The sequence below is a fragment of the Typopeltis vanoorti genome, chromosome 14, assembly GCF_054136105.1.
Source record: "Typopeltis vanoorti isolate ZY-2024b chromosome 14, IOZ_Tvanoo_1.0, whole genome shotgun sequence".
Taxonomy (NCBI): Eukaryota; Metazoa; Arthropoda; class Arachnida; order Uropygi; family Thelyphonidae; genus Typopeltis; species Typopeltis vanoorti.
Window position 1 is genome coordinate 39,255,293 of NC_143562.1, and position 12,748 is coordinate 39,268,040.

Here is a 12,748-nt window from a genome sequence, read left to right on the forward strand (position 1 = left end):
TCATTTATTGAGGTCTCATCAATGGGAGCTAGACCCAGAGATAACTTCTGCATTACTTCTACCTTGATACTAAAGCATAATGCTACTGTCAGGATGGGTGAAGCACATGTGCTTTTCATATTCTCCTTTGTCTGTGCTGGAAGTTGTTTGGGAAAAGGAGTTTTGTGAGCAATTAAGCTGGCCCACTGGGGGCGGTTGTGTTAGCTATGAACAGTTGGAAGTAGGATAGCCTTCAGTCTTTTGTATTTGTAGTAGTCTGTTTCATTGTAATTGACAGCTTGTACGATCAGCAGGTTTGAATGCGAACTTGACTTGCCGAAGAATTTTTCTGCGAGATAACGAAGAAAGGTGGAGATGTATGAAATGCCAGTTTCTCGATGAATCTGTGAATTTCTGATGAACAATGGGGCATCTAGAATCATCCTTAGGCATTTATTTTGGATTCTTTGTAGTCTTAAAATGTTTGATCGTGACGTGTGACCCCATGCTGGTGAGGCGTAGGTTATAACTGGACGTATGAACCATTCAGTAAAGTAGTAATTTATTTTGTAAGTTCAATTTGCTCTTACGGCTGATCATTGGGTACAGCTGAGCTGTTACTTTGGAAGTCTTGGAGCAAATGAGATTGATGTACTTATTAAAAAGGAGTTTCTTGTCCAGTATTACCCTGAGATATTTGGTCTCTGATTGCCATGGGATCTTTTGACCAGAAAACAAGATGTCCTCTTTGATGCAGACCTTTTTTTCTAGAGAACAGCATGGCTGAGCTTTTTTTTGGGGGGGGGGGGGGGATTTACTTGAATTCTCCAGTTGCTGAACCATTTTTCCAGCACGTTGATACTTCCTTGGAGTCTAGAGATTGCCAGGTGAGGGCTGAGAGATCTTGCTAGAATAGCGGTGTCATCGGCATAAAGGGCTGTAATGGTTGTTCTTGAGTTAAGAGGGATGTCTGATACGCAAGTTGTGAACAGTAGTGGGGGCCAGGAAGGAACCTTGAAGTACACCAGCCAGGATTTTTGTATCTTGATGAGATGATTCCATTAATCTTTACTTGCATGTATCTGTCTTTGAGGTATGGGTAAATAAGGTTCACTAGCTTAATTGGGATGTTGTTTACAATAAGTTTGAAGATAAGGCCTTGATGCCAGACCTTATCAAAGGCCTTGGCTACATCCAAAAATACAGCAGCAGCGTGAAGGTGCCAGTTAAAACCATGGGTGATGTGTTCTGTTAATCGGCGAATTTGCTGTGCTGTGAGCTTTATGGAACCCAAATTGCTCATTAGGGATTATTTTATGTTTGTCAACTGCTAATTGAAGCCTTGCTAGGATGACTGTTTCTGTTACTTTACTGAGGCAGGAAAGAAGACTAATGGAACTGTATTTTTGGTGGAGTTGTGGGTTGTTACCAGGCTTTTTCAGAGGGATGATGTCAGCAGTTTTTATGGCCTTCCTTGGGAGTAATTTTATTATTCTATTGGTGATACCATCGGGATCAGGAGCCTTTTTATTCTGAATCATCCATAAGCTGACTTAAGGCTTTTCTGACTTGACGATGAACTTTATAAATGAGATTAATAGTTAAGTTTTCGTAAGATAGGCTGCATTGATTTTCCAGATTGTCAATAAGAGCTTCTACTTTTTCATCATCTGAGTGTGCAATTCCAAGTTTTATCTTTATAGGGGGGGAAGGGGTTGTCTTTGGTTACGAAGAGATTTTAGAAATTTCCACATGGAGTTATCTTCTGGGTTGATATCTGCGAGTTTAGATTCCCAATTTGAATTCCTGTGATTCTGGAGAGCTTCTCGAACCTGTCTGTTCAGGTTGTTTAAGGTTGTTTTGTCCTGTGGGTGCTAATGTTGTGATATCGCTTTCTGGCTTTGTTTTTAGCCCTAATCAGGTCTATTATCTCTTCTGGGATCCGATTGGATGCATAGCAGACAGTGGTTTAAGTGACTGATGCAATTGCTGTGCTGATTTGCCTAGTTAGTTGCTTACAGCTATGTCTATATCTTATTTTTTTGCAAATGACAGGAGATGGGCTGATGTGGACTGGGAGAACCTTAGAGAGCTTGTATCGTGCTAAGAAAGAATGTTGAGGAGAGAGCTGATCCGGGATTCCTAGCTTGAGCTGGATGGGATTATGATCTGAGTTAAGCTCTTCTAGTGTCTCCAGCTGGTATTGATATCTGATCTTCCTGAGGATAACTATGTCTAGTACGTCAGAACTTCCTGATGGGCTGTAGTGGGTGGGCTAGTAGGTCCAGCTACTTTCGATGAGTTGAGCGACGTGTAGTTAAATAAAGTACGGCCTTTTGAGTTGATTGACAAACCGAACCAAGCTGTATGTTTGGAATAGGTCACCTGCTATAATTATGGAATCCTTGGAGTTGAGGATGGAGTCTAAGTCTGCTGTCAATAGTGGAATGCTGGGAGGATTGTATGCTGCATAGATTTTAAGTTTGCCTGCATTGTTTGTGTGCACCTCTACACCTGTCACTTCAAGGTTTAAAGTTCGGGGGTTGGTCAACACATTGTGGCTCAAGTAACGTTTAATAAAAATGACTGTGCCGCTACCACTAGAGTTAAGTCTGTCTGTCCTATATAGAATATAACCTCTTAGTCTTGGGTTGTTTGATGGTCTGAGGTGGGATTCACTGATCAAGATTGTCTGGATTGTATCTCTTTGCGAATTCTTGCAATTCAAGAATTTTATTTTTCAAGCCATTTGCATTCCATGCTATTATCATGAGGGAATTTGGTTTGAATTTTTTAAACATTATAGAGGGCTGTTAATATGGATTGGGTTTCTAAATGGAATCACTTTCTGGAAGATGGTGAGGTGCTTGTTTTGCTGAATTCATGCAGCATTGTTGCAAGTGAAGAGCTGATGTTGGTTTGGAGCTTGTTTGCTCTTGAGGTGAAGGAATCTGAGTTCATACTGCCTCCACATATGATTTGGACATGGATGAAGGTTGAGTGCCTTCCTGTGCTTCTGAATGTGAGGTATTATGATCAGGAGGGTGACCAACTTGTTTGTTTATGGTGTCACTGCATGGAGGAGCATAGGTTCATTCTTGTTGACCCACAATTTTTTGGGTGGAAAAGGTCCCTTGTAATTTGCGGGATGTGGTCCTCTACAGTTGGCACAACAGGCAGGTGTGGATCTGGGCTTGATGCAGGAGTTGGTCTGGTGACCCTCACCACATTTCAGGCATCTGTAGGCAGCTCTGCACAGCTTTTTGGCATGTCGAATCTTTGGCATCTGCGACATTGTCCTGCCGATGCTTTCTTCCTAAGAGGCTCAGTTGTAATTTTGAGCCTACAAATGTCAGTTACTTCATAAATCCTTTTCTGTGTATTGCTGATTTCGACTAACACCAGCAGCATTGGCCTTTTATCTGACCTCAGTATCCTGCTGACTTTGATTGGGGTCATTCCTTGACTGATGAGGTCAGTTGTGATGCACTCAGCAACCCCTCTGAGAACCACTTTTAGATTTTTCTCGCTTGCTAGCGCGAAGTTGTGGAAGGGCAATTTGGAGTTGTCCAGCATTCCTCATCTTATGATAATCTGTAACAGTAGTAGGATGAATCTTTATACCCTCTTCAGTATTTCTTGCCCAGGAGAAATTGATGTTCTGTTCTCCAAGGGACCTTGAGACTGAGGTTCATTTTTCTTTATCTTGAAGGATGACTGGAGGGACCTTTTCTTTTCTATCTTGGGTGTCATGTGTTGTTACATCCTCTTCCATGTCATCTTCAGATGTTCTACGTCTTTTATTAGATTGTTCCTCTTGCGAACAATCGACCTGTCAGGGAGTCTTTGGAGGTGGAACAGGTGTGAAGTCCCCTTCAGTGTCCACATCATCTTCTTCCGTGTCATTAACCTGAGTGAAGAGATTCAGACAACCAGGATAATCTGTTTCAAATTTCTTTAAGGTGAATTTCAGAATGTCAAGTGTAAGATCTTTGTTTAAATTTGAATGTCGTCCTTAATGTCTTTTACGTTCTCCATCCTTGCACACCGTATATAATCAAGGAATATTCCTGCGTCTTTAGATGATCCTGTAGACTTTGGAGAGTCCACTGACAAATCCCGTAGTCTCACGCGCGAGTCTATCAGCAAAACAATATATAATCGCAAAATAGTCACAAACGAAGAAAGCTTACTCTAAATATCTTGATTTCCTCCTTTACCTTTACATGACTTAGCCATCAATTCTTAATTCAAATATCAAACTCCTTTCTTTCAATCAATTCATCCAAAAACAGTTTAACTTCTACAACTCACCACTCAAATCAGTCATCTTTTTTCACCTCAACTCGAAATGCTCTCTGCTTAGCCATGATTGTAATGGAATCCCTTGATACTAAAGTTGAAATAATGCAGAAGTCATATTTTCATATATGAGTATCCAAAAGGTGTCACAACTCATTATTAAAATACTCTGGATTAGAGAGAGTTGTAAGTTTTTCCACTTGGTTATACTATAAATTAAAAGATACCATGAAATTATATTCTTCGTTTAATCAGGTGCAAACTTGTTTGCTTACACTTGGATAAAGGATTAAACCAAGAATTTATAGATGTCATTAAAATACCTACACTTTTTATAGACTATATGGAAGCTTCCTTATTGACATCATACTACCACTCTGCCTGACTTGATGAGTGGTAGTATACCCTTTCTAACCAACAACAGGTTGGGAGTTTAAATCCTACCATGAACATAGATGTTTGCTAATTTCTTTAGACAGGAGACTAATTTCATCATCCAGTGTGAGACCACTGCCCTGCTTATAGGAGTTCCTGAAGTGATTAGAAAAAATATCTATGTTTGGTCTCTAGAGCAGGATGTCCAGATTATGTAAAATTATATATATAAAACTAAAAGCTTTTTAAGCCCCCTGATACTAATGTGCCATACAGGTTTACAGCCTTTTGATGATAGGAATCACATAAGTTATCTAGCTTTGTTTCAAAGAAACCTTTTGTTCTCAAATTTCATTAAATTAATCTTACATTCTCATTCATACTATTTGGTTCCTCAGTTGTCATTTGAAAGGTTAAAATGTCATTTCATATTAAATATTTTTTCAATATTTTTTCCTTCATACTATGATGACAATGGAGATTAATTGCTTGTTTTCATCAACATTCTATATATATATATATATATATATATATATATATATATATATATATATATATATAAGCATTTACTTATTTAAAAGCAATGTCTCAGCATTGTATGATCTCCACAAACAGTTTAGCATTTTAAGAATTCCAGAATCAGTTGCCCCTCAGATTTTTCTACAAATCTGATTCTGTCTTAAACGTTTTTTTTTCTTTGCAAGTATGTCAAAATCTTGATGCAATGAATTGTACTGGACTAAAATACAAATGAATTAAAAAACTAAATTTATTAAAGATTTACAACAATGCTCACTGAAACCATTAATAAATTCAAATAAAATTAAGAATTATGCTAAATCTGATTTCAACATAATTAAAAGCATTAAATATTTTTGCATTTCAATCTGTTGCAATAAAATGTTTATTGCAACAAAAGCTTAGAACCATGTGAAAGTATCTCAAAAACAATATTGTTCCTGACCCACTAATATTGTTTTCAAGGCAACTTTATTACCAAAAAAAAATTTAAACAAGGTGACACCACTATCAATCTTGTGCTACTGTCTTTCCTGTAGTGGGGGAAAGGGGGGGAGCACTTTCTAGCCATTTAAAAACATTACCATGGTGTTAAATGGCTAGAAAGTGCTTCCCCTGTAAAATTTAGAAAGTGCTCCCCCAAATATTCCTTGTAAAATTTAGCATTTTACAAGGAATATTTGCTAAATGCTTCAAGCAAGCATCTATAATTCCAAATGCTTGCTTGAAGCATTTAGCAAATATTCCTTTTAAAATGCTAAATTTATTTCTATATATTTACCCTGACATAATCATGGTCAAAGTTAAGGTCTACTTTTATGTTCTAAATAAGACTTTTCTACATAAAAATCCGCAGGTAGCAAAATTTGCCTCTCTCAAATGAGAAGCTCTTCTTTGTGTGTAATATCTACCTACTGGCAAAGTTAATTTAAAACAGAACACAAACAATTAGCTTTAAATTAAGAAAAATTAACAATTTAAACTTAGATGTACTAACCAAAAAGATTAATTATTCCATCATTATAGGCAGCAAAGAGCTGGATGAGATCTCTGTATAGTAACATAAAGCAAGAATTCATCACACCATTAGATAAGTCATCAGGATTACACTGGAAAAAAACAACAACTATGTACTGCAATTCACAACAAATTGTGTATTAATCTTCAAAATTTTGACACTTGCACTAATATAAAAATTAAAAGTTAACATACAATGCAATTCTCGCAGTTAATTTATATAACTAATAACCCATCTGAAAACTGTTGAATTTCACAGTTAAATTCCTTGCATTTTTTTTTTTTTTTAAATAAGGTTATGATACTATCTGACCACACTTGCAGATATTTTAAAGTGATCAACAGTGACTGGTTATAATTATCTGTTTTTAAAATTGAAGCACCATGAGTTAATATACTTCTAATAAAGATGGAAAACTCAGAAAATCTTGATATTTAATTGTAAAATTTTCACTTCTGTTTCATAGGCCTCTTAAGTGCAGAAATAGAACAGCAAATAAAAGATTATAAAAAACAAAGATGCCTGTGAAACAAATACAAAAATGTTTTAATTAAATAACCAAGATTTTCTATGCAAGTTTTCTGTCTTTATTATTATTTGTTTATATTTACCCCCCCCCCCTTACATGAATCCCCACCCATTCAGGTCTTTAAATTAATTTCACAAAATAAATCTGATTTACACTTCTGTCAATACAATGAAACAAAGATTAGTAATGTTGGAAGTTACTGAAGCAAACTTTGCTTCAGTAACTTCAGGAGCAAACTTTGTTTGCTTACACTTGGATAAAGGATTAAACTAAATTTATTATAGAAGATTAGTAATATTTTTTTTGGTTTTACTGAAACAATATTATATGGCACCTTAATAGAGTTTGAAGACTCAGAGGCCACTAAAATTCTCTATTGAATACAAAAAATATAAATCCATGATTTTTTTTTTTTAATTCAACTCATGCCAGATCTGACCACTGTATTAGTACTAAGGTATACTAGTATAATGGTCAGATCTGGTGAGAGCCAAATTTAGAAAGTTCGTGAATTCATCTTCCTTGTATTTAAGAGAATTTTAGTCTATGACTAAAAAAGCATTTAAAGATTTAATATATTCCTATGGCATAATGCAGTTTAAATGCCAATCAGGATGCAAATACCTACTACACTGGATCAACAATTCATTCTTTAAATTCTTGCTTAATGGAACATTACTGAGATAGCAATGTCCACATACCAGAACACTTAAATCCCACCACAAGAGAGAAATGCAAAATAACACACCAATAACATCCCGTTATTGAAATATCGGTGCACACAATACAATCAAAATAACCCCATGAAATTGATAAAGTTACGATCATTGATTTCAAAGATAATGAAACCAAATTACATTGGTTCTTACTGCTAGAGGTTCAGAGCAATCAGGATGCTATAAACATAAAAAAGCCCCTACTAATTTTGCCATCATGACAATTAAACAAAACTTACTCCCCATTAATCTCGAGCCGCCCAAACTCCTGGTTACCATCAAACCAACCAAATTCCTCTCTATACAGAAACCATGCAGAAACTCAGTTTTGGGGTGTTAATCATCTGATGATGATTCTCACAAATTGTCAGCACTACTGTCATGTTGTTGGTCCTATATATATTTTACTAGATTTTGTTCCTTTTTGGTGTTAAATTTTAGTTTTCAAATTTTTTCTTTCCAATTTTTTTTTTAAATCTATAGTCCATTTGACCCATAATTTTTCTTATTTATTAGTTGTATTTATGCTTAATTAAATTCTTACTTAAACAAAGCCATTGAAAGTTTAACTACATACTGTGAAAACCAAAAAATCAAAATTAACCCTACTAAATCAGAAATCTGTGTTTTTACTATTAATAACCACCTCAGAAAGTGGAGACCAAAGATTAAGCTAAACAGTCGACTAATTACATTTAATGAAACCCCCAAATACCTTGGAGTTGCTCTGGATCCATCGCTAAGCTTCAATAAACATATCAACAATGTTGCAGTCAGAGCAAAAAGAAGACTAAATATCATGAAAAGTATCTCAGATAAAGAGTGGGGAGCCGATGCTAAAACCTTAAAAGTCACATATACTTCTATTATCCGTCCCATAATGGAATATGCTTCACCAATCTGGATGCAAACATCACAAACCAGTTTAGACAAGCTTATAAAAATTCAGAAAAATGCAGCTAAAATCACATGTGGACTAAGGAATACAACTCCTGGAAAAATAGCAGAATTCGAATCCAACCTTGTTCCTTTAAAAATTAGGTGGCAAGAAAATCTTACCAAATTTGTAGGAAAAAAAGAGCCAACCTTGCACATCACAGAACAAGTGAACTTTTAAAAAACTGGAAACCAACAAAAAGAATAAAGAAAAAATCAACAATGCATGAAATCATAGAAAATAAAATTTCCTTGGATTGTCCAAATAAAATAGCCAACTACCCAGCATTTCCACCAAATCAAGACAGGAAAAATATAGTTATCAACTCTAAAATAGGGAAACATGAGGAAAAAAGCCTAGAAAACCCTGAAATCTTGAGATCATTAGCCATTTCAAAAATAATGGAATATGGACCTGACTCAATAAAGATCTACACAGATGGCTCCAAAAATCCAAATGGCAATTCTGGGAGTGGCATACTCATCTATGGCTCTCATAATATAGAACTAAAAAAAAATAACAGTATTGGATGCAACTCATGCCATGCAGAATTAATAGCCATTAACACAGCACTGCAATATTTGGACAAACAAAACCTGAAGGAGTTTATATTTTTCACAGATTCCTTAGCAGTCCTTCAAGCTATTAAAACTGCTACAGTAGCCATCAAGAAATACTTAGAGACGTAGCAAAAAACATAAACAAACTACATAAGGGTTCCGAAATAATCTTCCAAGGGATCCCATTCCATGTGGGATTAAAGGGAAACGAAACTGTAGATGAAGTAGCAAAAATGGCCACAACATCAAGTGATACCACAGATTTTGATCTTTTTAAAACCACCCAAAAAGAAAACATAAAAAGAACAATTCTTCAGGACATGACTCACCACTGGTACTCAGCAGAAAATCCAGGAGCTACCATCAACTCCAAGTTTAATGGCAGTGCCACAACCATGATCTCTCGCCTCAAGACCGGCCACACAGGACCAATCAAGTTTAGCAATGGCATAAAAGTCTTCCCCACCTGCAAAATCTGTAACATCGAGGAAGCATCACCAATGCATTTGCTAAACTGTATGAATATTTCCAAATGTGAACTCTATAACAACCCAGAAAAGGTGCTGTATAAAATACATGAACTTGACCTCTATGATCTGGTGTAATAATATCATGGGATAATAAAATTTAAAAAAATTCTTCATTAACACCATCTTCTTATCACATGTTCTCAGCTCAATGAAGTATGGCTTGTCATCTCTATCTTCTAAAAATATACAACCAAGCATGTCTTAAATTATTCTTTCAGTATAAATTAAAACATTTTATATTAGTTATTTAGCTTAGCCTCTGGTTGGTGATATGGAATAGCACCAATACTTAATAACCTATTTTTGGTTATCATGAATATTTTAATAACTTCGCGCGGTTAGCCTAGTGGCTTTGCGCTTCGCAACCATATGCCTGGGGAAGGAGTGTCCCAGGTTCGATTCCCGTTGTAGACGTGAGGAATTTGAGGATCTTCCTCAGGCATAGCCAAGTTAGCCGGTCTTGGGCGCGGTCAGTAGGGTTTTTTCCATCAGTTTATCTGGCGTTTTTCATCCCGCAAACAGGCCCCATGAACATATGCCTCTACAGTCAAAAATATATCCTCCCCCAGCGGCAGACCAGGCGACAGGTCGGTTGGGAATAGTACTAACAAGAAGTCGCATCTAAAGTAACACGCGGACCCTGCATGGGAAGCGGGAATAACACGTAGAAGAAGAAGATTAATATTTTAATAACTATATTATGCTTTTAAATGCATAGTATTATTCAACTTTCTGCTGAATGACAATCATTTTGAATGAGAGTGGTATGAACTCAATTCTTAATGTGTGAATTATACATAATGCTATAAAAACAAGCTTAAGGATAGCTTTATGTTTTTGGAAAGAAAATCACAGCATTCAGAAGTTGCTATTTGAAACTAATAGCTCCCCACACCATTTACATATGGGTCAAACTATTTATACTCTTCCTTTTACTCCCATTCCTTTCCTTTTTTAAATTCACATATGGAACCAAAAACAATACCAACATGTTCAAAAAACTAATTCCTTATAAAACTAGCTAATCTCTTAAACAGTATTAAATTCAATAATCAGCAATAAATGGCTGTTTTATTAATAACAGTTAATAATTAGTATTAACAACAAGATCGTAATGTCCAATGTTAATACCATAAATTGAGTAATAATTAATAGCAGCAACATGTACAATATCAACTGCATAATAATCATCTAGTTAATTATTTATATATTAATTCACTTAATTTATAGTAATTATCAATAGCAATTAGGTGGAATAGCAACATGCTACATTCATGCTACTGTATTACAATTATAAATTGTAAATGATATAATCCATAAGTCTCTATTAAATTCTCTATCAACTCATTCTCCGTAAAGAGTGAACTCCTTATATTAGTTCAAACTCATCCAAGTTCAACAGAATCTTGTTATCAGCAAATGTAAATTCATGCACTAGCTTGTAAACTTCATTCAAATAGTATTCTCTCTTATTAAGTCCAAATTAAATTGGACTTAATTGAATCTTAAAATTATCATCATGATAATTCCTCCATAGATAAGCAAATTTTGTCTCTGAATACCTTTGATTCTCTTAACATTCATTAAAAATATGGGAGACCAAAGTCAAGAGCCATAATTCAATATTGACATGACAAGCAACTTTTATGACGGACATCATAATTTCTTTCCATTTACAAGTGAAGCTTCTTTAATTTAAAATATCAGTCTTCTAGAGCAGGCACAATTTCCCAAGGATACATGAAAGGTCTTTAGGGGATACAAAAACCTTTTTTTCTGTTGCTAAATTTTGATCACTTGTTTTCCACTCTGACATTTTTGATCCCATATTGTCACAGATAAGTTCAGATATAATAAAATGTATTCTGGCATGTCAACTCACCTTGTTAGGGTTATGTCTGGTTGCAGCATAATAGCATTAAAAGTTTAAATTCAAATAGTTAAAACCATGCAATTAGAACTCTCAGCTACATTTTATAATTATTCATATTTAATTGTAATGCTTCAGCAATTATTTCACCACTCATGCATCTATACATGTTTAATCATGTGTGTGTCACAAGTTGTTTCCTTGACATGAAGCGCCCCCATCTTTTCAACATCGCTAAAAATATAGAACCTAACTGCCTCCTAACAAACAACTTCATTTGTCTCATTAAGCTTTTCATATATATACAAACCAGTCTATAATCAGAAACATCTGTTCTCAAACCATGCTTGTGGAGAGGTATTATTTTGCCTGCTTTCCACTCCTTAGGAACCTTCTCCACTGCAAGACTTTCATTAAATCTTTTGCACATTATTTAAAAACATGTGGTGATATGTCATCTATTCCTACAGCCTTAACATCTAACCCAAGCAACACTTGATACACCTCCAATTCTTTGACTTTTAATTCTCCTAATTCTTGCCTCCCTTCTACATATTACACAGCATCATTCTGATATATACTGATGAAGTGTTCATTAAACAATTCCACTACATCATTTGCTATGGTTACTCTGCTACCATAACTATCACCAGTATCAACCTGCCATAATTATTTTTCCTCTTGCTTGTTGCATAGCAGAAAAATTCCCTTGGATTAGCTCTGACCTCAGTGGCCAACCTCCTCTCATAGTCTACTCTTTCTTTTTTTAACCATGTTTGTCACTTTTCTGGCCTGCACTTTATATTCTTCATGCATCTGTTCACTGCAAACTGTCTTGTACTTCCTCCATAACTTCTTTTGTAACACTACGCTCTGCTATGATCACTTCTTCACCTTTTTATCCATCCTTTTCCCATCCTTCAGTAACCTGCTTCTCAAACTTTCTGACTCTTAGTGGTACTAATTTCATATGAATCCTGTGCACTCTTATTAAACAGAAAATCGCTCCAAATGACCAACATCAAACCCATTCAAATGCACCCCATCAGCTTTGAACTATTCTAACTTGTCTTCAAATTCATTCCATACATTCACAAATTGAATACTCTGCAAGACATAATTCAGCCATCTTGTCATTTAGCATCATTGCTCTCCTCAGTTCATTACTATCATATCTCGGCAGCAAACTAACCACTTTCCCAATGACGCTATTATCCTTCACTTCCTGCAACAACTTCAAGTCCCTTTTAACAATTCTTTGTCTCTCTATTGAAGTTGTTTGTGCCAATCACACCCACTAATTGTGACATATGTTCTTTCCTTCTATGTAAAGCAGTTAATATTTGCTTTATTGTACCACCTGTAAAACAGGTATTTATTCCCTTTATTTTTTTTTTTTTTACCACACCTTTA

At 35.4% G+C, this 12,748-nt stretch overlaps 1 protein-coding gene across 3 annotated transcripts in view; it reads right to left on the reverse strand.

Moving 5' to 3' along the window:
• The window catches only part of LOC150099381 (phosphatidylinositol-binding clathrin assembly protein LAP-like), a 289,787-nt gene that overhangs the window by 200,384 nt on the left and 76,655 nt on the right, over positions 1-12,748 (reverse strand). For all 3 annotated transcript variants that reach the window (XM_090404459.1, XM_090404460.1, XM_090404458.1), the window contains exon 7: positions 6,173-6,284. In XM_090404459.1, coding sequence (XP_090260585.1) covers positions 6,173-6,284 — 112 coding nt within the window. The remainder of the gene's footprint in view (positions 1-6,172; positions 6,285-12,748) is intronic.